Here is a 25,859-nt window from a genome sequence, read left to right as displayed (position 1 = left end):
ACCCTGCTATTTTTTCCCTCATATTTAAAAACTAAGATACATGGTTTCTTCTGTCAGTACCAAGCTTTCTGAGCAGTATGTTAGGATACTTGCAAACCATGATTTCATACCACAGAAAGGCATGGCTCAGAGCACCTTCTCCCGGTGGGACCACCTTAGAAGAGAGATAGACCTCCCTCTTCCACTTTCCACCGTCTGCTTAGTGGTACGTGCCCACTGTTGGGCTTTCCCAAGTGCACCGTTGACTTAGAGCGACCCCTAGGACATACAGGAACTGAGAAGGAAGAAAGACACTTGACCTTAGGGTAATTCATCACATGATGGAAGTCTTCTAAGAAGTACACTGCCTCTCTTCAAATAGCTGATTACTAGAAAAAAACCAAACTGAACTAAAGTCTCTTTTGTAAAAAGGACAGAGCTGTTGCCTTTCAGCCATGTCACCTGGAACGGGACCCTCTGGGCCTCCTATGGTTGATTTTGCCCAAGGCTCAAGTTGGTCATTTATAGATAACTTGCTTCGTCCTCATTTTCTGGGCTAACTCCTCGGTTAGAACATGTAAATGCAAATCAGTGAGGCATGCCCCAGAGGTGACTTTGCCAGTCATGAGCATTTTTAAAAATACATACACTGTGGGGGAATTTGACAGACTCACTGAGCACCTCGTCACCTTGTGTATGTTGGGCATTATCCTGGGTCCGACAGAAAGATGGCAGAGAGGGGAACTCACCTTCAAGGGACTTTTAGACTAGTGCGAGAGAGCACTTCAGCAAGGTGTTTTGAGTGCAGTGATGAAGGTGTGCACACGAGGCTTCCCAGAAGCTGTACTACAGCGAGTGAACCCTGAAGGATGACCAGGCCCAGCCAGGTGAAGCGCACAAGGGAGCGACAGTGAGGAAGGACAGAGGAGTTAGTCCAGGTCTCTGAGAAGTGGCCGGAGGGGCACATGCAGGGCGTGCCATCAGCTTGGTGTCAGTAGAGCACAGGGGGTCAGGGGCCATAAACACTGCTAGACAGGTAGGCAGGAGCCAAGCCTTGCTGGCCTTCCATGATGTCTCGACGAATGTGGGCCTGGTTCCGGGTTAACTTCTCGTAGATTCTTGGCAAGGGCATACCCACTTGACGTGAGGGCCAGGCTGCGTCGGAGGGGGTCCTCTGGCCAGAGCTCTGCTCTCTGGTGGCCCCAGAGCTCCCCCGCAGTGTCCTCTTAGCTGCAGGCGTTTGTAGGTTATCTCTCACTCCAGTATCTGTCACAGTTGATACCTTTTAAATCCTCATTTTAGAATTTTTTAAAAAATTGAGGCCCGATTATCAAACCAATTAAGTGTCTTGCCAGAGGAATGAACGCAGATGTGCCTGCCGCGCTGCTCTCAGAGGTTGAGAATGTGCCCGGCAACTCTGGAGCTGCCCTTCTTGAGGTGAAAGGTTAAAGGTCACATGTGCTCAGGGCCACACAGCAGTGTGCTTTCAGGGGACCTGGGTGGAGAACACTGCGCCTTGGCAGGAGATTGAGTTGGCAAGAAGAAAATCATGGTGGGCTTTCCTTAAATTGTCTCATGTGTCTGTGAAGCGGAGGGCGATGTCATCAGTGTGACTGAGTTCATGCTTGCTGACAGGGCAGTCTGCCCACTTGTCCTGAGGTGTCCAGGAAGGCTGAGCTGGCTGCGTGACTCACCCAAAACCCTTGCAAACGGTAGAGGAGGCCGGGGCGGGGGGAGGGGACAGTGCTGGCTCGGCATGACCAAGGGCCCTTGAACTGGTGGCATCCCCACAGAGCACCTGGGATGTGTTCCGCAGACGTTCGCTCTGTGTCCCCTCCCTCACCAGCTTCCTGTCATCTAAACCTGGCCAACTGTAGGATGCTCTGCAGGCAGCAGCCCCCCACCACCCAGCCCCTGCCTGCTTCTGTGGCCTGGTCCCCACCACTTTGCCTCCTCATGCTGCTCGTGGACAGACCACCCCCCCACCCCAAGCCAGCACTGTGAGGGCCAGACCCAGGGCCCAGCTGTTGTCCTCACGCCTGTGGCCTGAGCTCTGAGCTCTGGCCCGGACACATAGGAGCAGATGTAGGCACACACACAGCACAGAACAGAAGGCACAGGGAATGGTGGTATGAAAGAAGCATTGCTCTTATGGGCTTATTGAGAATAAGATTCTTTCAAAGTAAAATGACCTCTCTCCAGTGCTTTGCACCCAAGCCTGACCTTTCACGTAAATAATAATGAACACAGATGAATTGTGGGTGTTCTTGATACCTGTCTTCTCACGTGTACACGGATTTCATCCTTGAAGCATGCTGATTAGGGTCCCCAGTTTGGCTCCTGAAAGGATGAATGCACAATCCCAGTCTGTGCCGCCACAGTGAATGCATTGTGTCCACAAGCATGCTGGCCAGGTGACAGGGGCGTGAGCAGAGCAGACACACGGACTGCTGAGGCACACTCCAGGAAGTGAGCCCTGTTCATGTGGTATGGTAACTGACTGAACACAAAGCAGGGCTGTGTCTTGTTGCAAGGCCATGACCGCAGTGCCCTGAGATCTGACCCTGCCCCTCCTAGAGAGAGGAGCTGGGGCTCAGGGGGGCAGTGTCTCAGTCAGGGCCTTGCAGTGACCTCATGTGGTCCATGTGTCCTATCCTCCTGGCTTGTAAGCCCTGATGTCTTAGCCCACTCTTGCCCAGGTCTAGAAGATGCCTTCTAGATGGTCTGTCTCCCGTTTTTGTTGGTCAGTGTTTGCTTCAATCACGAGAGCACTGGGGTGATTGAAGGCTTGAGCTGATAACCTTGGTACTGTTGCTGAATAAAGACAGAGCTGACTTGTTTCAAATAGCAGAACACAAAGCAGAGAAGAAGCTGGGTGGAATGCCTAGCCCAGGGTGGTAGTAGGAGAAAAGTAGTAGGTTTCCATTACATTTCATAAGAAAATGCATACATGTTTACAGCCTGGTGTTTTGTTGATTGTTTATATATACAGCCTTGTGCTGTTAGTAGTAGTGACTTCCATTTACTGTATAGTACATTTTGGTACCACTTACCAAATGATATTTGTGAGGTCTCCCTATCTTACAGATGAGGAGATGGGGGCTTAACATTTGTGAATGGTGTCGCTGGGGTTTGCCACCTACGTCCAGAGCCCACACACTTTGTTCCTTGCTGGGTTTTGCGTTTAACTTCTACCTTTATTACAGAGGGTTTTTGTGGCCCTTCTGGTGGCCTCTAGTACAAGTACCTTGTGTCCTTGCACATCATGACCTCTTCAGAGGTCAGAGGCTGCTTCTTTGGCCCTGAGGTAGCCATTTCATGCGCTTCCTTCAGAGTGCAGGGCGAGGGGATACCAGCACAGATTGTTGGAAAAGCAGCGTTCCCTAAGAAATCCAGGGAAACCCAGAGAGTTCTTTCCGAGCCTTTCCAACTGCTTTACAGCTAGGCGTTTCCATGGAATCCTAAGTATTGAAGCCATTTTTCTTCTAGGCGTCTCTCTAGCTGTTTTGATTGCAGATGTCCCACAGGCTGTTGGAAAGCATTTATATTTGTTTTTAGGTCCTAATCTTCTAGGTCAGAGACTCTCAAATTTTTCTGTATGGGACACTTTCCCAAGTACTCATTAAAACAGCTTGCTGGGGGCGCGCCTGGGTGGCTTGGTCAGTTGAAGCATCCAACTCTTGGTTTTGGCTCAGGTCATGATCTCAGGGTGGTAAGATTGAGCCCTGCATCAGGCTTCACACTCAGCGGGGAGTCTGCTTTGAGATTCTCTCTCTCCCTCTACCCCTCCTCACCCACATGTGCTTGCTCTCTGTCTCAAATAAATTTTTAAAGATTTTTCTTTAACTAATTTATTTGGCAGAGAGAGAGCATAAGAGGTAGTAGGGTCAGAGGGAGAAGCAGGGAGCCAGACATGGGATCCATCCCAGGACCAGACATGGGATCATGACCTGAGCCAATACCGAGAGTAGAATACTAAACTGAGCCACCAGGTGCCCTATCAGATTAAAAGAAAACATTAAAATGAAACAAAACAACAACAACAAAAAACCCAAAACAGCTTGCTAGGCTCCGTTACCCACCTACCCCCTCCCCCCGTCTCTGATTCAGCCAGTCTGGGTTGGGGCCAGGGAAGCTGGATTTCTAGCATGTTCTCAGGAATGCTGCTGCTGTAGGGGGGAGGCAACACTTGGAGAACTACTTCTCCAGGGCTTCTGGTAGGATCCACATGCCTACCTTCCCATGCCCCCATCCCCTGTAAAATCACCCTCCAAACCACTCTGCTTTTACTTCTTTATACAAAATTAGCCAGAGGCATCCGGTGAAGTATGTTCCAGAGTTAGGCATCGGTGTGACTTGGTCTTCGGGAGCTCACTGGTGTGGGACCTGGTGTTGCAGGTAGTGAGAGCAGCCGAGGAGGCAGCGTCCACGCTGGCCAGCTCCATCCACCCAGAGCAGTGCATCAAAGTCCTCTGCCCCATCATCCAAACAGCCGACTACCCTATCAACCTCGCCGCCATCAAGATGCAGACCAAAGTCGTCGAGAGGATCGCCAAGGAGTCCTTGCTGCAGCTCCTCGCTGACATCATCCCAGGCTTGCTACAGGTGGGCCCTCCTGGCGGCTGGCCGGCACCTGTCTGCACGGGGCTCTGAGGCCGGGAGCAGGCACTGCCCCACCTGGAGACATGGGGGCTTTGCTCTCCCCATTCACTCAAGGGTTGGGGAGGAAAAGGCAGGTGCCGACCTATGCTTTTAGGAACCTGTGCAGCTGTATGGCTTGGACACCTTACGCCTTCTGTTTTCTAATGCACCCACCCCTGAAGGTAGCAGGAAGATCTTCCTGGAAGATTAGAACTGTGGCTCCAGGAATGAGCTTTCTGTTTACTGTAAATATATTTTGGTCATTTTTGTTGTTGTTCATTCCTTCAAGAAAGCCTTATGGCACATCTGTGGGCCTCAGCCCTGGGCAAGGTGGGCCAGGGATCAGCTCCAGGTCCTTGCTCTGCTCTCCAGCAGTCACTTACTGAAAGCCTTCTAAGCATGAGGCATAACGTGGGGCCCCATACAACAGTGCGGGAGGCTCCAGATGCGGGCACCCCGCGCCATTATTGTAGGTACGAGTGGAGCTTGCTGAGATCAGAGGCTGAGGGCTGATTTTGGGGCTGGGGCTGTGGAGAGAGGAGGGCTCACAGAAGAGCCAGTTTACAGTCGCACCCTGGAAGGGAGAGAGTGATTTCAGTGGGGAGGGTAGAGAGAAATGAGCTTCACAGTTTAATAAATACTGCTGCTTGCTGAGCACTTGGCTTGGGACGTTAAATGCAGACTGAAAAATCCTCAGGGCTGCTGGGACAGCAGTGAGTAGTCCCATTTGAGTGGGGCAAGGGCCAGGCCAATAGGTAGGTCAAGGCCCATTTGTAGAGGATGCACGTGTCGGGCTGTGGACCTGGATGCCCCCACAAAGGTTCTGCCCACAGGAGTGCAGGATGCAGTTCTCGTTTCTTAAAAGACATTTTCACACAAGGCTTGCTTTCCCCGGGGGGCATCCAGGTGACTCAGTCAGTTAAGCGTCTGCCTTTGGCTCAGGTCATGATCCCAGGGTCCTGGGTTCAAGTCCTTTGGTCAGGCTAGCGGGCAGCCTACTTCTCCCTCTCCCTCTGCTCCCCCCACCACCACCTACTCATGCTTGCACTTGCACTTTTTTTCAAGTAAGATAAAATTAAAAACAGATATATTTGCTTTACCATTGGGAGAAATGTGAAAGAAGCAAGCTATTTCTCCCCCCCCCAAATTTTTGTCCCAGTCTCTCTGGCACACATGTATGTCGGGGGGCACTGCCACGACAGCTCTGGTGAAGCAGCCCTCCTGTGCACAGGTGGGCCACTGTGCTGCCGGCCAGCCTCCTGCTTCCGACCCTGGGAACCAGCTCATTTTCCACACTGTGAAGCTGTGACCTCTGTGGGTTCAGTGGCAGATCTCAGGTGTGCTGTGGTCATTGGCAGCAAGTTCATGGATGAACTATGAGGGCATTTGTGGAAATGTGGGTGAGACGTTGACTGTGAAGCAGTTCTTTGATCTCATTTCCTTTTTGTGTCCCCTCTGACTTTGTAGGGCTATGACAACACCGAAAGCAGTGTACGTAAGGCCAGCGTGTTTTGCTTAGTGGCAATTTATTCCGTAATTGGAGAAGAGCTGAAACCTCACCTCGCACAGCTCACGGGGAGCAAGGTATGTATAGTGTTACATGAGCCGGTCGCACACCTGGGCTCTGCCAGCCATCATGGATCTGCTTGGCTGCAGCTCTGGCCTCCACACAGCCGGAGTCCCCCATGGCCGTCAGCAGTCATGATAGCAGGCGCTCGACAGGTGCTTGCCAAGGCCCAGGTCCTGGACGCTGTTGTCTGCGCTTGCCGTGTATTGATGCATTCGCTCGTGGCCAACATCCCTGGGGGACAGGGGCAGTTATGCCACATTTAACTGCCCAAGGACACACACAGCTCAGCTTTCCCTCACTATGCTGCCTCTCATGTTCCTTTCAGTGTTTTCTAGAATCAGAGGCCAAATGTGGAATAAAAGGCTGATTAGCTCATTGCAGCCAAGGATGGCTAACATGCTTATTGGTTTCAAAATCTGAAGAGCCTGCCAGTTGAGAGCAGGTAGATGCCCCAGGCTCTGGCAGGAGTGGCAGCTTGAACTCCTGGGCCTTGCAGGCCTCTGTCCTGGTGACAAGGCTACTCCAGGGACTGCCCATGGGGGAAGTACGTCAACATGGAGTTAGAACACCCTGGCAGTGTTCTGGATAAAAAACCATGAAGCTGGAGGTGCCTGATGCACTCCTTATGAAGGGTAGAATCAACAAGTAAGGCCCTATGTCTTTCCACATGGAGCTGTTCCCGACATAGCTGGTAAGCCTCACAGCCAGGGCCTTGCTTCCCCAGAGTTGTGGCAAGGCCAGCTTGCCTGCCTCTGCCCAAGCAGGATTTTTGCCCCTCAGCACCACTGACACTTGGGGCCACCTTTTTTTCAGGACTTCTCCTGGGCATTGTAGGAAGATCAGCAGCACTCCCGCTGCCCTCTGAATCTTCCGGTAGCACCCCCACCGTCAGTAATCAGGCTGGTAATCCCCGTGGAGTCTGCACATGGCCACATCACTCGTGGAGGGCAGAATCTCCCCTGCTTGAGCACCACCGATCCTGGGGGAGACACTTGACTCTTCTCGCAGACAGAAATAAGCAGTGGGGTCGGGGGGTATGAGTGAGGCAGCTGTGGAGAAGTGATTTCGGGGCTTCTTTGCCTGATTCCATTTTCACTTCCTCCTTTCCTTTTCTCCTACAAAAAGACTCTTCACTGATTCCTATCCTAGCCACAATCTGAGGAATATTGAGACAAAGGTCACCGGCAGTGAGAACTAGAAGACAACTTTCACAGAGGAAATTCAACTTTTAAAAATCATCCCCAAGTTATACTAGACCCAGATTTTGTCCAGCAATTTTCATTTTCCTCAGTAAGGCAGCTGTCCCGTCATCTCATTCGACCTTTCCAATATATATGGATTGAGAAGATGCAGGTGTTTTCTCATCCCTGTCCGGCAGCTGGCCTGCTGCTGCTCCTTTCCACGGTGGCCTCGGGCCAGAGCTGGTTACAGCTTGAGTCTGCTCAGAGGGCTTAGGGAGGCCGGCCCTCGCGCTGCTCCACTTCGGTGGCCCAGTTCATCCTATTACGGTCGTTCAATGGGATAACTCTTTTTGTAGACTCATGTATATGTCTCCACTACCGAAAATCAGTAGCTGACAGACATGGTGCCAAGTCTGTTTGACTAGAAACAAAAGAATTCCTGTTTCTCTGTAGAGAAGGGTCCAATGCAAGGACACAGAAGGCAGGCATATGGGGCATTTTAAGAGTGTCCTGTCGCTGTGGCAGCAACAGCATCTTTGAGGTCAGACAACCTGCCTGTGTCTCTGCCCCCCACTTCCTAGCTAGCTCTATGACCTTGAATAAGCTTTCTTTTCTCTTTCTTTTTTTTTTTTTTTAAATTATGGCAGAATATACATAACCTACAATTTGCTATCTTTACCATTTTTTATAGTTTACTGGTAATAAGTACATTCACAGTGCTATGTGACCATCACCTCCAGAACTTTTTTCATCTTGTAAAACCAAAACTCTGTACCCATTAATAGTAATTCCTCATTATTACCTCCTCGCACCCCCTGGCCACCACAGTTCTATTTAGTCTCTCTGAATTTGACTACTCAGGTGCCTCATGAAAGTGGAATCATTTGTCTTTCTGTGACTGGCATATTTCACTTAGAATAACGTCCTTGAGGTTCATCCTTTGTGGTAGCATTTGCCAGAATGTCCTTCCCTTTTGAGGCTGAATAATATTCAATTATGTGTACATACAACAGCCTGCTTATTTGGTAATGGACACTTGTTCTTTCCACTTGTGGCCCTTGGGAGTCATGCTGCTATGAATGTATGTATAAAAATCAGTCTTTGAGACCTGACTTTCAGTTCTTTTGGGTTACCCATGCAGGACTGGAATTGCCAAATCCTAGAATAACTTTTCCACGGTGGTTGTGCCCTTTCACAGTCCCAAGAATAGCACCGACAGGCTACAGTTTCTCCACATACTAACCAGCTTTTTTTTTTTTTCTCTTTTTTGATGGTGGCCATCCCAGTGGCTGGTGGTCCTATGTTGGCTGCTTGGTCTATCTTCTTTGGAGAAATATCTACTCAAGTCCTTTGTCCATTTTGAATTTTTTTTTTTTTTTTTTTTTTTTTTAGTTCTTGGGTTTTAGCTGTTCTCTGTATATTTTAGATATTAATCCTTATCTTTTGATGCGTAAATTTTTTTAATGTGAAGCTTTTGCCCTGTGTTTTCTTCTAAGAGTTTTATAATTTAACTCACACATGCACGTTCTCTGGTCCATTTTGAATTAATTTTTATGTGATATTAGGTAATGCTCCAATTTCATTCCTTTGCATGTGGATATCCAGTTTCCATGGCACCATTTGTTGGAAAGACAACCCTTTCTCCATTAACTGGTGATTATATCTTATGACTTTGCTAAATGTGTTAGTCTTAGCAGGGTTTTTTTGGAGAATCGTTAGGGTTTTCTACATATAAGATCTTCATCATCTATGAGTAGAAACTATTTTACTTCTTTCCAGTTTGGAGGCCTTTTATTTTTTCTTTTATTTTTATTTATTTGTTTCTCTGACTGGAACTTCTAGTACCAAATTGAACAGAAGTGGGGAGTATCAGCATCCTTGCTTTGTTCCTGATCTTCGAAGAAACACTATTAGTCTTTTACCATTGAACATAATGTTCACTGTGGGCTTTTGATGTAATTTTTGATATGTTGAGTTAGTTTCCTTCTGTTCCTAGTTTATTGAGTAATTTTATTATCAAAGGATGTTGAATTTAGTTACCATCAATTGAAATGATTATGTGTTTTTTTTTCCTCTTCATTCTGTTAATTATATTGATTAGATTTTCATATGTTTAGCTATCAATGAATTTCAGGAACAAATCCCACTTCACCATGGTGTATACTCTTTTTGATATGCTCTTGAATTCAGTTTGCTAGATTCTTCTCAATGATTTTTACATCAGTGTTCATAAGAGGTACTGACTCGTAGTTTTCTGTTCTTATCTTCATCTGGCTTTGGCATCAGGACAATGCTGAACTAACAGCATGAGTTTGAAAGTGCTCCTTAATCTTTTATTTCACGGAAGAATTTGAAAAGGGTTGGAGTTAGTTTGCTAAATGTTTGGTAGAATTTACTAGTGAAGCTATCTGGTCTAGGGCTTTTCTTTGAAGGAAGTTTTTTGTTGTTATGTTTTTGTTTTTGTTTTACTGCCCCAGTCAATGAAAGTGAGACTTTATGGAAGCCCTAGGGCCTGGGGATTCTGGCAAGGAATGGGTCTGCAGGCAAAAAAAGAGCTGGTGGAGGGGCAGTATTTGATCTTCTCAGGGCACAGGTTGTGGCCGTGGCACACTTGCTGTGGCAGGTGACTGCAGGGGTGCAGGTGAGCAGAACCCTAGGAGCAGATCATCTTGTCGCAGTTGGATTTCTGGACCAGTGGCGGAGGAAGGGCTCGATGATGCCACCTTACAGGTGAATCTCCAAGTACAGGATGGCCTCTTTCTGGATAGTGCAGTCTGAAACAGTGCAGCCGCCCTCCAGCTGTTTGCCCACAAAAATCAGATGCTGCTGGTCGGGCAAGATGTCCTCCTTGTTGTGAATTTGACTTTTAATGTTCTCGGGGGTGTCACTAGGCTTGACCTCAAGAATGACTGCCTTACCATCAAGATCTTTACAGAGAGCTGCATCTCCACATCTGCCACAGGGCCGATGCCACCTAGGAGATTTTTTATTACTGATTCGATCTCCTCACTAATTACAGATCTGTTTGCATTTTCTCTTTCTTCATGATTCAGTCTGGTTAGGCTTGATGTTTTGAGGAATGTGTCCATCTCATCTGGGTTGTCTGATCTGTTGGTCTACGTTTATTTTATAATCTTCTTCTTTCTTTTTTTAAGATCTTACATATTTAGGGCACCTGGGTGACTCAGTGGGTTAAGCCTCTGCCTTCAGCTCAGGTCGTGATCCCAGGGTCCTGGGATAGAGCCCCACATTGGGCTCTCTGCTCAGCGGGGAGCCTGCTTCTCTCTCTCTCTCTCTCTGCCTGTCTACTTGTGATCTCTCTCTCTCTGTCAAATAAGTAAATAAAATCTTTTCTAAAAAATTTTATGTATTTATTTGAGAGAAAGAAAAAGAGAGAACAAGTGGTGGGAGAGGCAGAGGGAGAAGCAGACTCCTCCTGAGCAAGGAGCCCAACGCAGGACTCAATCCTCAGGACTCTGAGATCATGACCTGAGCCGAAGGCAGATACCTAACTGACTGAGCCACCCAAGCGCCCCTGATCTTTTTTTATTTCTATAGAGTTAGTTGTAATGTCCCACATTTTGTTTGTGATGTTAGTAATTTGAGTCTCCTTTTTTTTAGGTAACTGAGCTAAAGTAAAGATGTGTTAATTTTGTTTATCTTTTCTAAAAACTAACTTTTGGTTTCATTGATTTTTCTCAGTTTTTCTCTTTTCTTTATCTCTGTCCTAATCTTTATCATTTTCTTCTTTCTCGGCTTAATTTATTCTTCTCTTTCTACTTCCTTAGGATGTAAAGTTAGGTCATTGCCGTGGGGTCTTCCTTCTGTTTTAATCTAAGCATTTGCAGCTATACCTTTCCTTCTTTGTGCTGCATGTGCTATGTTCTTTAAGTTTGGGTATGTTGTGTTTTCGTTTTCATTTGTCTCAAGATCTCTTCTAATTTTCCTGGTGATTTCTTTGTTGACCCATTGGCTGTTTACCAGTGTGTGTTGTTTGGTTTCCCCAAATTCGTGAATTTTTCTGTTTTCTTTCCATTGGCTGACTTTTCACTTCATCCAGTTGTGGTCCGAGAAGACACTCTGTATGGGATCTGTCTTTGTAAATCTATTGAGACCTATTGACACACAACCTATTCTGGAGCACGGACAGTGTGCACTTGAGAAGGATGTGTATTCTGTTGTTGTGTAGCATATTCTAGATGTGTCTGTTAGATCCAATTGGTTTGTCATAGTGTGCAAGTCTTTGGTTTCCTTGTCTTCCTTCTGGTTGCTCTCCCCATTACTAAGAATGGAATCTTGAAGTTTCCCACTGTTACTGTAAAACTCTTTCTCCCTTCAATTCTGTCAGTGTTTTTTTCTGACGTTCTGCTGGTGTGTTACTATACACTGAAATGTCTGCACTTGGTATATCTTCTTGGTGTATTGACCTTTTATGAATATAAGGACTTTCTTGGTCCCTTGTAAACTTTTTTGATTTAAAGTCTATTTTGCCCAATATGATTAGCACAGCCATCCCTGCATGCTTGATTATGGTTCACATGGGCTGGCTTTTTCCAGCCTTTCACGTTCAGCCTCATTTATCTTCCCTAAAGTGAGTCTCTTATAGACAGCATAGAGTGGGACCATGTTTTCCTCACCCATCCTGCTAGTCTCTCTTTTCACAGGAGAGTCTCACCATCTCCACTGGAAGCAACTCCTGGGGAGGGGAGACTTCTGTCATCTGGGCATATGTTTTCTATATGCTATAGAGCTGTTTCTGTCCCTTGCTTTTCTGCATTACTGTCTTCTTTTGTGTTTGCTTTGTGTACTGAAACGTTTCTGTTCTCGATTCTGTCTGTGTATATTCTGCAGCTGTTTTCTTAGCAGTTGCTGTGGGGATCACATCTGACACCCTCAGGTTATAGCAGTCTACAGTTTGAACTTATACCAGCTCATGGAGCAAGTGAACCCCAGCCTTTTCATTTGAACCCCTGTGCTGCCCCCTTCGAAGGATCTTTATGAACTCCTTCCTCATTTTGCAGGAGGGGAAGTTGATGTTCAGAAAATGTTTTGCCTGAAGTCACACAACTAGTTAATGATGGAGTTGGCTCTAGAACTGTGCTGAATCTGTTGAGCCTCAGGCTGCCGCTTTGTTTGATGACTAGGGTTTCCCTTGAACCTGGTCAGCCATGACTGTATCACTTAGAACCTTAGAACATTAGAATCCCTGTATAAAACGGTGGTACTGCTTCATGGGGCGCCTGGATGGCTCAGTTGGTTGGGTGTCTGGCTGTTGGTTTCTGCTTGGGTCGCAATCTCAGGTTCTCAGAATCGAGCCCCTAGTCAGCTCCGCACTCAGCAGGGAGTCTGCTTGAGTTTCTCTCCCCCGCCCCCACAACTCGTACACATTCTCTGTCTCTCTCTCCCAAATAAATAAAATCTCTCAATAAAATAAAATGTTTAAGATTTTAAGCGGTGCAGAAAGAAAAGCAAACTGTGCCGTACTTGGCTCAGTTACAAAGGCTAAGGCAGCGCTGCAAGTGCTGGTGTGCGGAGCGCCCGGGGCTGGACTGTGGAGTAAAAGCAGCGGGCCTCAGACACACTGCTGACTCCCTTTGAGTGATATGTTGGGAGACTTAGCCTCCCCTAGGAGCTCCGCACAGTTGCTGTCCCGGTGCCCGCTTGTCACTGGGGGCCCACTTTCTTGTGTGCAGTACACACTGAGCGTCTCCTCCTGGGTCTCCTGAAGACCGGCATCATGGCCTGTTTAGAGCAAGACAGGTAAAGAGCTGTGGATAGGAAATATCTCATAATTCCCTCCGTCTTACAAGTTGTGTGTTACGTGCATTTTTTCTGGGTATTCCATTTCCATAAATACTTGTTTCTTTTTGTTCTTCATATGATCACAGAGATGGTCCATATAACATACTAACTTAGTAGGCTTCAAGAAGCATTTAAGAACCTACCATGTTTTACACTGTTTTACATATTTGTAGGGTCCTAGTGGGCCTACGTTAAGAGCAGATGAGATCCGATTATGGAAGCCCCTTGCGTTGGGAAGCCGCATGCACAGCCAAGGTGCTGTGGTTTAATGAAAAAACATTGGCGTCAGGGAGGTCTTGTCTTGCTGGGAAGCGGCAAGTGAGGGCTTCGCTGACTGCAGCTCGGGGTGGCATGAGCTGAGGCAGAGTGCAGTGCCCACGCCACAGGACTTGGAAAAAAGGGATGGGAGCATCCCAATGAGCAGATGAGGGTAGGCTTGGCAGATACAGCCTTTGGGATTGGTCTCAGATGTCACAGCACCGCAGTGGGCTTGAGGAAGCCGAGATGGGGGTGGAGAGAGGAGGTGTGCGTGCAAAAGGAGCAGATTCAACAAAGGTGCGAAGGTCAGAAGACTTGACCCATAGCCCTGTTTAGCCTGCCCTGTCCCCAAGGTACACGGGCCTGTGCCCTGCTTTCCCTGATAGCTGCATGCAGCCCTTGGCCGCAGTCACCCCGGAACATGTACCTCTGCCCTTCACATACCTGTCTCCCTGGAGCCCTGTGACCCACCTGGTTAGCACCTTTCATTCTGTTCCTGAGAACCCATTGCCACTCGTTCTTCTCTAGATCCTGACCTCCATGGCTGGGCCCTCACCCCTAGCGGATGTGTGCTGCAGCAGTCATAGGTTCTAAGTAAATGGAACATGCTGTTTTCGGGTTTTTGTTTTGTTTTGTTTTTTTAAGATATTTATTTATTTATGAGAGCATGAGCAGGGGAAGAGGCAGAGAGAGAAGCAGAGTACCACCACCACCCCCCCCGCCCCCCAAGCAGGGGATCCAGGACCTGGGATCTATGATCCAGGCCAAAGGCAGACAACCAGCTGAACCATGCAGGTGCCCATAACATGCTGTTTTCTTATCGTCACCTGGGTTTGTTTCGTTGTCTGCTCTCTGATTGCTTTCCTCCTGCTAATGCGTTTGTGTCTTCTTTTTGCAGATGAAGCTACTAAACTTATATATAAAGAGGGCCCAAACCACGAACAGCAACAGCAGCTCCTCCTCCGATGTGTCCACACACAGCTAATGCAGCTAATGGCAGCACCAGAGTCTCTTCGTGTAGCCCTAAAGCAATCGGTGGTGCCTCTCAGAGACCCTCCCCGACCCTCCCCCTCATCGGCTGCCCAGTCAGTACAAGGAGGCCCGCAAATATTTATTACAATCAGTATTTTGGTCCCTTTCAGCTTTTGTGTAGAATCTTACTGGTACTGAATGTAAAGGAAGCAAGGCCTGTATTACAATCTTCATACAAAGCAAATGGAATAAGAAAAGAGCCATATGTAAACACATCTTGTACAGTCTGCTGAGATCACAAAACCAGGTGTGTGGGGCGCAGTTTCAAAAAAATCAGAGCTCTCTAGCCAATACTTGGTAGAAAATAGCATTTTCTCTTAGTTAATAACATCGGAGGAGGGTATGTTAATTTGTGCTTCTCTCTCATCCTCGCTTACTTCTTCTGGATACGGCCTGTGACGCCAGGACAGGGTCGTACGTCTTTGAGTTGTACTGTGAGACCTACTAAGAATGTGAGTCCAGTCTTGGCAAGAAAGAGAGAAAAGCCTGAAGACAGTCTTTTAACAACCACGTGGGATTTTGCTTGTACACGATCTAGACTGGAGGCCCAGGGCCCCCTCCACAAGCTCTTTCCAGGACGGGCTGCCCACCCCTCCGAACACCCCACTCTCACTATCCCCACCCGGAGCCTCCAGTTGAAATCTTTCTTCTTTTTCAATCCAAACTCAAAAATCAAGGTAAATCTGTAACGGCCATCATGGGTGCCTAATGTGGCATTTCATGAAGCGTGGAAGGTACAAGAGAAGGTGTGTGTGTGTGTGTGTGTGTGTGTGTGTGTGTGTGTTTGTATTCTGCTCCTCAGCTCTTGGGGAGGGAGACACTATGTTAACAGGCCTCCGCCTTGACCCTGGTGCTTGGTGGTTTGGATTTTCGGGTTTAGCGCCATCTCATTTCCTCCCCGGCAGCCTCCACCTAGGCTGTTCAGTTCTGAAGCGTTCTCCGTCAATCTGGTAAAAGGCGACGCTGTCATCCCAGTTTTGCCTTCTCGGTTTAATTTAAGAGTAAAAGCAAAGAAAAGTCCAGAGAAGCCAAGTATCAGAATCTTTTTTTTTTTTATTTTATGAATATAAATACTTCCTTGCTCATCTGTTGAAATAATCCTTGTTTAAGGATAAAGTAGTTTAGCGGCTGGCAAATTGCAGAAAAAGAGAATTTGAAACCCAGTTTTAAAGTCTGTTTCCTTTTCTCCAGTGAGAAATTATCAGAGAAACTACCCTTCTGAAAATATTTTATTAAGGGTGTGATTGCTCCAGTAAAAGGAGCTCTAGACTTGGAATCTGGTTAAATCCATTTTGAGTAAAATTCTCAAAGCCAAATGGAAATCCTTGATGCCATCACAAAGACTTCTATCCTCTGTCCAAATGGAACTGGTTTTTTTCTCCGAAAAATGCCTACTCTAGTATTTTTTTCATGAGGTGTTCACTGTTCCAATGCTGAATCCCCTGCAGCCAGCACCACTGAGACACATGTAGGGTCACCACGGACATCTCTAGACGCTCCCCTGCTCTGGCCCTGTGGCCTTGTGTTGGAAGTTGCGACACTATAGCACACATAAACTCAGTTTCATTAAGAATTTATTTTAGATACTTGATTTGGAGCTAGGCACTGAAAATGAAGGTCCAGGAACAGTGAAGCCAGGGTGCCTTCATAGAGAGCGTGTGTGTGTGTGTGTGTGTGTGTGTGTGTGTGTAGGGGTCTCTCGTACATGGAGGGAAGTACCCCCCACCGCTGCTGTTGAAGGAACTTCAGGCGTGCATTTTAAGTGGTTGAATATTGACTTATTTTTGGCTCAGAACATAGCAGGACCAGGCCTTACTTTCATTGATAAATACCATTTGTTAATATTTCACTAGTGGGATTTCCTTTTTACAATCAACAAGTGAGTCAGGGCACCTTTTGATCACTCCTCTGTCTTAGAAATGTGCGTTCCAGTGAGGCTATTTATGAGTTCTTTCACACCTGATGCATTTGAAAAGGCCTTCCTCCTTGAAATCTCTGACTCCCTGGTCTCCCAGGCCCCGCCGCCTGCAGTTGGGAAGAACCTTGAACATTGCCGAATGTCCTCCTAGTACTCAAAAAGGGCTAGCCTTGAATGTCACTTCCCCGATTCAGTCTCCCCACCTAGAGATGCAATCATGGACAGGTCTCTTGGCCTCAGTCAAAACTGCTGCCCTGGCCGGGGAGACTCGCATGCCGCTGCCACCACCTCACAGGGAGGGAGCCGCACCGACTCTGCCCTCTGAAGCCCGGACAGCAGCCGCTGCCTCGCCCGCCCTCCCTGCAGGCCTCCTTTTGGGCTGAAACACCACACAGAGCAAAGCACCCAAAACTGCAAAACTGTGTTTGCTGCCCCTGTTTACTGGACCGTCCAGGACCCCGAAGAGCCCACCCGAGCCTCCCTCCCGCTGGGGCCGGCTTCCCTCCTGGCTCCCGCTTCTTCCCACGGTGCGGCCCGCAGGCTGAGGCTGCGGGTGGGCACCAGCTTCCTCCGAGTACACTGTGTGTGCTTCGCTGGACCGGCGCGGACGGCCCGGGACTGCCTCTCCGTGGCCCCCCCACCGGCTTCTCCCCTGTGCAGGTGATGCAACCGATTCTGGTCTCATCAGTCTTTTTCTTTCCCTGCCGCCCTTTATTTATCAAGCATACTACTACACGTTAACAGCAAATAAGAACTTTGTAGAATCCCACCAGGACTTTGCTAACAATGATGTTTGGAAATGAAAACAACGCTCGGAAAACTCTCAGCCACCACAATAGTTTTGTTGGCGCTGTGTTCACACGCATGGTCCCCACACCCCCAGGTTGGGTTTTTTGGGTTTTGTTTTTGTTTTTTGGGGGCTTTTCATGTTACATCCATATCTGTATTTATATCTTATTTGTTTCACTTTCAAGTGTATCATGGCAAATGTACAGATTTTTTTGTTAATAATGTGCTAGGATTTGCTAAAAAAGAAAACAAACAAAAAAAAACCCTTTTGAGTTTGCCCTAGAATAAATGAAACTTAATTCAGTTTCTTGCACTGAAGCTTTTTCCTCCCCTGATGCTATTGATAGCTTATCCTGTTTCCCCAATCCCAGAAGGGGACACATTTATAAAGAATCTGAGGTGGCTCCTTCAAGGGAGTCTTCTCGATGTCCAGTCTGTCTCTAGGGGGAGTGTCCCACCTGCCATCGGGAGCTGCCACCTTGCAGCGTGGAGTGAAGGGTTGGACATAAAGACCCAGGTGGGCTGCCTGAGCAGAGAAAAGGTTAGCTTCCGGGAACTCAGCTCAGGGGCTGCTGCTGGAAGCAGGCTGGACCTTCGGGAAGGGGTTGGAGGGAGGGGGACGCCTGGCAGCTGACCGGAGCATGGACTTAGGAGGAACATGTGCAGGACACTGAGGGCACCAATCCACTTGAAGCCTTTTACTAAAACAAGACGGTGAGTTTTCCATTGTTTAGCATCACCACCACATGACTCTGAGTCCCCTTCTCCTTCCCCTGTTTGACCTGTGACCGCAGGGCCCAAATCCCAGCTCCCACCCTCCCTAGGCAAGTCACCACTCTTCCCAGCCCAGTGGTTCCATTTTAAGGCAGAGCAAAGACTACATCCCGGTGGGGTGGTGAGAGTTCGTGGAGATGCTGCAGGTGAAGCTGCTGGTACAGAGGGAATGCTAGGTCGCCCCTGCCCTGCCTCCTGCAGGCAGAGGGAAATCAGCCAGGTGAGGTATGCTCCATTGTTCATTAGCAAATGTGGAAAACCCCTGGGGGGGACGGGCCACGGCCTTTTGGGTTGCTAACCCCTGGTGCCATTGTGCTGCCTTTTCCAGGACTGCCATCATGACAGTCACAGGCCACAGGTGCGGGAGGGGGATTCAGGGGCCCACTGCAGTCCATAGCTGTTCGCTTCAGGGGATCCAAATGGCCTCTCCAGACTGTGCACCTTGCCACTCAGTTTTGTACTCAATCATAGAAGGTTCCAGGACCCCCTGAACCTGTCCCCGGTTCCCAAGGTGAAAAGCTCTGACCTAAAGGCCATGTATGCTCTTGGCCTTCTTGGGTCATTCAAGACGGGGTGGGGACATGCAGGTGACAAGCAGCATTAATAAACTTGTCTGGCGCTTAGACTTGGGAGAATTGTCTGTAGCATTGTACTGATTTTTCCACTAGCTCTATGATGCAGGTAAGGGACGTGCTGTCCTGTCCAATTGACAGATGAGGAAACTGAGTCAAGAGGCACGAGGAGAAGCCCCAGCTAGATGGTGACAAATGTTGGGGCAGGACCCCAGGCTCTGCCCCTAAGAGGTGTCTTCTCAGCCGCCTCTGCCTCCCCCCCCCCACCTTAGCACATTCTTCCTGGAACAGGATGGGCACGTGGGAGTTCTCCCCCCCAGGGGTAGCTTATGAAGCAGCCTGCTGGGTGTGGACCCATGAGCAGCTGGAGGGCCATGGGGGTCCTGGGAAGGTACATTTCAGACAAGTTCCCAGGTGAGGCCAATGCTGCCAGTCTGGGGTCACAGCCTGAGAACCACTGCCACATGCTTTGCTTGAAACAGGACAGGTGGCTTGGGCCCAAGGTTTTGGACGATTCTGAGAAGCTATTGCAGAAAACAGCACTGGGCTGCAGCTTCGTCGCCGGGTCACGGCGAACATTATGGGTAATGACCGTGACTGTCTAACTTGGTGTCCTGACTAGGACTCTCAGAGGGGAATTGGGCTGTTAGCAGAGGGAAGCCAGGAGTGTCTGGGGCAGATGGGACGCTCACCACCCCTACTATGGAGCATAAAGCTCCCTGCTCAGAGGGAAGCTCTTCCGGAAGAGCCTTTGCCCAAACCGCCCGCCTCTCAGCTTCTTCCCGTATTTATTAACTCCTGCTGCAGTGCTCTAGGCAAGAACGGACAAAGGTCATGTGAATGGGCATCTAATCCCGGATTATGTATTTAAAATACATTAAAATGCTTCCACACCAGTGCCCTCCTCAGACAGCCGGCCTGCTGCCAGCGCCTCCACCCTGGAGGCTGGCTGTGAGGCCCCCGGCACGTTCCCAGCAGCGGCGGGGTGCCCCTGCCTCCCCAGGCCCTGCCCACGCCCCCTCGCCGCTGCTGCCCCCCCCCACACCGCAGCTGCGGTTCAGGTGCTGTCCTTCCGCGGCCTTGGGGGGCACCCCAGGTGTCCCCAGCTCCGGCACCCATCAGTGCCTCTCTGGTCTCCGGCTTCCCCCTCTATGGGCCTGCCACGGCCTCATCCCAGGCTCTTTGATGCCACACTCACTGCCTACAGTGAGGGGGGGTACTGCTGCTCCCCACAGAGCCTGGCTGGGGGCCCTTGACACCGGTGTGCAGGAAGTCTGGAAGTCTGGCTCTTGAGCCCAGCTCGCATGTTTCGGGGATCTCTGACTTCACCCAGATGACTCCAGCCTAGGATGAGCTCAATTTCTGACTCCGTCAAAAGAGTGGAGGAGTGAGGAGTTGGTTGGGGTGAGGGGTGGTGGGCCCCGATGCTCCTTGGCCCTCACAGCACCTCCTGTCTCCGGGCTTCTCAGGCGCCCTCTCCGCAGGGCACTACTCCTCCACTCACTCCTTTCCACGCCTGCTGTGTCCCGACGGCCAGGACTTGTGTCGTCTGAGCTCCAGCTTCACACACCCGACTGCCTTCGTGAGGTCTCCACAGGGACGTCACAGGGGCTGCTCAGGCCGAGTGCACCCACGGCTGGGCTTTCCAGCTGGTCTCCCAAACCTGCTACCCTCCCTTTCGGTAGCTCCCACGCTCGCAGAGGCCAAGGCCAGACCCTTCCCTCATCCCGTCCCCACACCCCTTCAACACACACACCTTCAGCTCCCAAGTACAAGGAGCCTTCCCCCTAGTGGATCTTGAAAGGTCCCCTTGTCTTTCCTGAGGACAAAATTTGAAACTCTCGAATGCCTTCTGCAAGGCCCAGCACCCGTCCCTGCGCTCCTCTTCCCCTGCTTCTCCTGTCACTGTGTCCTTGTCTCCCAGCCTTCACATTTTTGTTCCTTCGGCCCAGCCCACTCCCCTGCCCCTCTGTGCACCCCCACGGGCGCACACGCCTAGACACACACTTCCCTAGGTTAACTTTTACGAATACTTTCTGTCTCGGCTTAAACGCCAGGTCATTATTTCTTTGGAGAAGAATGTGAATTAGGCTTTACTTTTACCTACCATGTTCCTATCTGTTAGTGTTACCGTTTGTCTGTTTCACCCACACCTGCGGGTGGCAGCTGGGCCTGTCTCATCGACATCTGTATTTCCAAATACAGCCCAGGTGCTGGATTGTGGTAGGTGCTGGCTGGCTGGATGGATGGATGGATGGGCAGACGGACGAACGAATGACCAGTTTGCAGTTCCTCCAGTAGCCTGTGATCTCAAGCGCATGGCCCATGACCTAGAGTTTTGTTTCTTCAGGAGCCCTGCCATGATACCTAAGAACACAGCCCCCACGGCTCCACTGCCTGGGTTCCAATCCCAGCTCTGGGTGCCCTTGGGCAAGTTTGTAACCTTCCTCCCGACTCTGAATGGGCAGAGTGCCAACGGTGCCTCCCTCATAGGCTTTCTGTAAGTCACTTAAAAATCAAAAGTGCACTGGCCCCTGCCTGGCGTGTTGTGTTAGCCACGACTTTCGATTCAGTGGTTAATTAGACCAATTAAGTGAGGGAGTGACCTTGGTCTTGGGAGTCGGACCTGGGTCCCAGTGCTGGCTTCCTTCCATTTCTCATCTGTGCGAACTCAGGTGAGTCTTTTGGTTTCCAGTAGCCCAAAGATGATAAGAAGCAGTATGGCCCCTGGAAAAGTTTTTAACACTCTCCTGTAAAGTTGAAGATTCACGTACCTTCCAATCCATCCATTCCGCTCCTGAGGCCTGCCCTAGACAAACCTAGACACGAGTGTTTTACAAGACACACGCACACGTTGGAGGCAGCATAATACCTAACAGCAAGGCAAGACGTGGCCCCAGGTGACCCTACGGGAGGGAGGACAGAGGCTTTGTGGACCATTCACACGATGTGGTCCAATACAGAACTGCAAATGAAGGCACGACAGGGGCCATTTATCTACACGGATAAATCTTAGGAACACCGTTTTAAGCTAAAAGAAAGTTCCAGAAGAATGTGTAGGTATCTTACCATTTTTTTTGAAGTTTTTCAAGGTGAACGACCCAAACTAAATAACCACAGAGGTTGTGATAAAACTTTACAAAGTAAGTAGATCTAAAACCAGTTTAGGAGAGTGGTTGGCTGTTTTGGGACGGGGGGTGGAGGGGTGGCAGGTGCCAACAATCCAGAAGAGCAACAGTTAAAAGCAGCTCAGTAAAACAGTATTTAGTAAGAGTTTAGCAAAGTGAAAATGTGGAACTTGATGATGATTGGTGGTCACAATGGGGGTTTTTAGATGGCAAGGGGGTGGGTTCAAAGTGATTATTTCATACCATTTTAGGAAATGGGCTTAAATGTCTTTGATGATTATCAGAGACATTTACCAGAATAACATGTTTTTGCACTTACGTTCATGAAATGAGCTGGATCTAGTTTTGCTTATGTGGCTTGCACAGTTTTGTCTGCTTGGGGCATTTTCAAGTTTGGTCTCCATTGTATATTTTGCTTCAACATAGGAGAACAAGACAAGGAGGAGCAGGTGGCCAAGTTCAATGATACTGAGGATGTTCTGGCTCATAATTTGGATGGTAGGTTCACAGGTGTTTGTTTTATTTTTATAGCTCATTACTAACATGTATGTTGTATGAACATATCTATTTGTATTATCAAATATTTCATAATTTAGAAACAGAATAATGTGTGAGAATATTAAGCTATAGGGTGATTTATATTTTTTAAAGATTTTATTTATTTATTCATGAGAGGGCAAGAGAGAGGCAGAGGCAGAGGGAGAAGCAGGCTCTGCACAGAGCAGGGAGCCCAATGTAGGACGAGATCTCAGGACTCTGGGATCACGACCTGACTGGAAGGCAGATGTTTAAACGACTGAGTCACCCAGGCATTCCTATAGGGTGATTTAGATGTCTCCTATTTCTTTTGATTATAGGCCTAGAAACTCTCAAATTTTTACTTCTTATAGAAAAGTTGACGACCACAGAGAATATATCTGTAGACCACCGTTCAGGGAATGCCACGAGAGTGGTCAGGAATGCCACGAGAGAGTCAGGTGTCCTAACAGCCTGTGTCTAAGGGGACACCCACATATGGGACAACATTAGCCTTTCTAGGACACCCTTTTTGTACGTGGCAATGGAGGAAGTGGGAAATAGAATATCTCCTTCTTCCCAGAATCAGTTTCCCATAGTCCCGTGGGCCCCTACACGTTGGAGGCTTTCTCTCTTTTGGTTCTTTTTCCTGCTCAGGTGACTCCCCCTCCCCCCAACCACTGGTTTTGCTTCCTAATAAAGGCCTAAAGGGAAAATGGTTCCGATGGCATCCACATTGTCATTGAGTACAGAGGGTCCTGCTTTCTCAACCAAGTCTGCGGTCCCTTATACTCTGTGTGAGACATCCTCCAAAGAATGGGAAAGAGAGCCCCAGAAAGACACACCCAGAGAGGGGAGCACACAGGAAGATAGCTGCTCTCAGAAGCATCAGGTTGCAAAGCAGAGACGTCAAGTCTGAGGACTGGCTTGCTTCACAGCTTTCCCAGCCTTTCTAACATGCTTTTCTCTTTTTCTGAGCCCTTCTCCCCTGCTACTGGGTTCCATGTGTGGCTAGGTTCTGCCAAGGAGTGTGCCTCACATGACGGAAAGAGCCGTGTGTCGAGAATGGACACAATGGTGGTGACATGCGGTACTCGGGGGACAGCTCAGGTGCAGATTCTAGCTTATTTGCAGTGTCACATCTGAGCTACCAAACAATATGTGGACCCTGAAGGTTTCTCTCACTATCTGGGAAGGAATCTCTGTCTGCTGTTGCTCCTGGCTGAGTGGCATCCAACCTGATCCTCTGGTTCTCCCAAAGACAATGTCCACTACTGAACTCTCTGTAAGAAGTCCCTTCCATGGGCACCTGAGTGGCTTGATCAGTTAAGCATCTGCCTTTGGCTCAGGTCATGATCTCCGGGTCCTGGGATTGAGCCCTGCGTAGGGCTCTCTGCTCAGTGGGGAGCCTTCTTCTCCCTCTCCCTCTGCTGCTTCTCCTGCATATGCTCTTTCTTTCTCTCAAATAAATAAGTAAAATCTTAAAAACTAGGATTTGAAAAGTCAGGGATGCATTTTGAAACTCTAAAGAAAACCTAAAAATGAAATTAAAACAAGGTGAGGTGTAACTTCCAAAGTCATTGAAAAGGGTAAAACTGTATAATTAAAAAATAATGATTTCGAAGAAGGCAAAAAGGAAAGAAAAGGAAATATTGCTGATGGAACAAATAGAAGGCACATAGTGACATGATAGATTTAAGCCAACATCTTACCCACTACATTAGATACAAATGGACAGAATACACTAATAAAATGGGGAGAAATTTTAGAATGGGTTAAAAAAAAAACAGCTATATACTGTTTCCAAGAGGCACATCTAAACAAGGAGACAGGTAAGTTGAGAACAGATTGGAAAAAGATATAGCATGCAAATATTGAATTTAAAAATATACCTCCAGATAAGCCAATGGACAAGGAAGATACTACAATGGGAACTGGAAAATATTTTTAATTGGATTATAATGAAAATAATGTGGAATGCAGCTAAAGCCAAGCTTAGAGGAAAATTTTAGTCTTAGATGCATACATTAGTTAAAAGTTAAAGCTGAGGGCATCTGGGTGGCTCAGTTGGTTGGGTGACTGCCTTCGGCTCAGGTCATGATCCTGGAGTCCCAGGACTGAATCCTGCATCGGGCTCCCTGACCAGCAGGGAGTCTCCTTCTTCCGCTAACCTCTCTCCTCTCATGCTCTCTGTCTCCCTAATAAATAAATAAGAAAAATATTTTTTAAAAGTTAAAACAATGCTTATAATGAATCATTTATCTCAAGAATAGCTCAAAACAGCAAGATAAACACAAAGCAGATGAAGGAAAATAATATAATGCATTAAGTAAAATAAAATACAATTAAATAAAAAACATGTAATAGGGAAGGTCAATAAAGCAAAAAGCTAATTATTTAGAAAGACTAATACAATTAACAACATCCCCAAATCAATAAACACTTCACAAGACTGAGATTTTAAAAAGTCACAAATTAACAATATTAGGAATGAAAAAAGAAATATCTTCAGAGATCCTGTTAAAAAGATAATCAGGAATAATTGGAAAACATGCAAAAGAAAATAATAAATTTAGATGCCTACCTCATACCATATACAAAAATTAATTAAAATAAAATAAAGATCTAATGTAAGCTAAAACTATAAAACTCTTAGACGAAAACGTGTGTCAAATCTTTTCTACCTTGTATTAGGCAATAGGACACCAAAAGCCCAAGAAACAAAAGAAAAAGACAAATTGGACCTTACCAAAATGAAAAACTTGAAAATATTTTTATACTTCAAAAAACATCATCAAAGGGGTGCTTGAGTGGCTCAGTTGGGGAAGCGTCCGACTCTTGATCTCAGCTCAGGTCTTGGTCTCAGCGATGTGAGTTCAAGCCCTGTACGGGACTCCATGCTGGGTGTGGAACCTACTTAAAAAAAGAAAACGAGAACCCCTGAATGGTGCAGTCGGTTGAGTGTCTGACTCTTGTTCTTGGTTCAGGACATGATCTCAGGGTCGTGAGATCAAGCCCTGTGCCCATCTCGGAGCTCAGCGAGGAGTCTGCTAAGTTTCTCTCTCCTTCCTCCTCTGCCCCTCCCTGTGCTAGCGCTCTATCTCTTTCTCTCTCTCTCTAAAATAAATAAATAAATCTGCAAAAACAAAGCAAAACATCATCAACATTAAGAAAGGGAAAAAAGCACCCTTAGAACAAAAACAAAAAATTTCACGACATCTGTATCTTTGGGGTAAATACCCAGTAGTGCAATTGCAGGGTCATAGGGAAGTTCTATTTTAGTTTCTTGAGGAATCTCCACACTGTTCTCCAAAGAGGCTGCACCAACTTGCATTCCCACCAACAGTGGAAGAGGGTTCCCCTTTCTCCGCATCCTCTCCAACACATGTTGTTTCCTGTCTTGTTAATTTTGGCCCTTCTAACTGGTGTAAGGTGATATCTCAATGTGGTTTTAATTTGAAGGGCCATCTGTACCCCAATGTTTATAGCAGCAATGGCCACGGTCGCCAAACTATGGAAAGAACCAACATGCCCTTCAATGGACGAATGGATAAGGAAGATGTGGTCCATATACACTATGGAGTATTATGCCTCCATCAGAAAGGATGATGTAGCAACATGGACGACGGGACTGGAAGAGATTATGCTGAGTGAAATAAGTCAAGCAGAGAGAGTCAATTATCATATGGTTTCACTTAT

General features: G+C 47.8%; 1 protein-coding gene across 26 annotated transcripts in view; it reads left to right on the top strand.

The window, feature by feature from the left end:
* The window catches only part of CLASP1 (cytoplasmic linker associated protein 1), a 269,463-nt gene extending 251,990 nt beyond the window's left edge, over positions 1 to 17,473 (top strand). For all 26 annotated transcript variants that reach the window (XM_044242650.1, XM_044242649.1, XM_044242648.1 and 23 more), the window contains 3 exons: positions 4,378 to 4,584; positions 6,088 to 6,204; positions 14,330 to 17,473. In XM_044242650.1, the coding sequence (XP_044098585.1) occupies positions 4,378 to 4,584; positions 6,088 to 6,204; positions 14,330 to 14,416 (411 nt within the window). In that variant the 3' untranslated portion in view covers positions 14,417 to 17,473. The remainder of the gene's footprint in view (positions 1 to 4,377; positions 4,585 to 6,087; positions 6,205 to 14,329) is intronic.
* Positions 17,474 to 25,859: the final 8,386 nt, after the last annotated feature.

Source organism: Neovison vison, chromosome 3 (genome assembly GCF_020171115.1).
Source record: "Neovison vison isolate M4711 chromosome 3, ASM_NN_V1, whole genome shotgun sequence".
Lineage (NCBI taxonomy): Eukaryota > Metazoa > Chordata > Mammalia > Carnivora > Mustelidae > Neogale > Neogale vison.
This window is presented reverse-complemented; position numbering and strand designations above follow the sequence as displayed.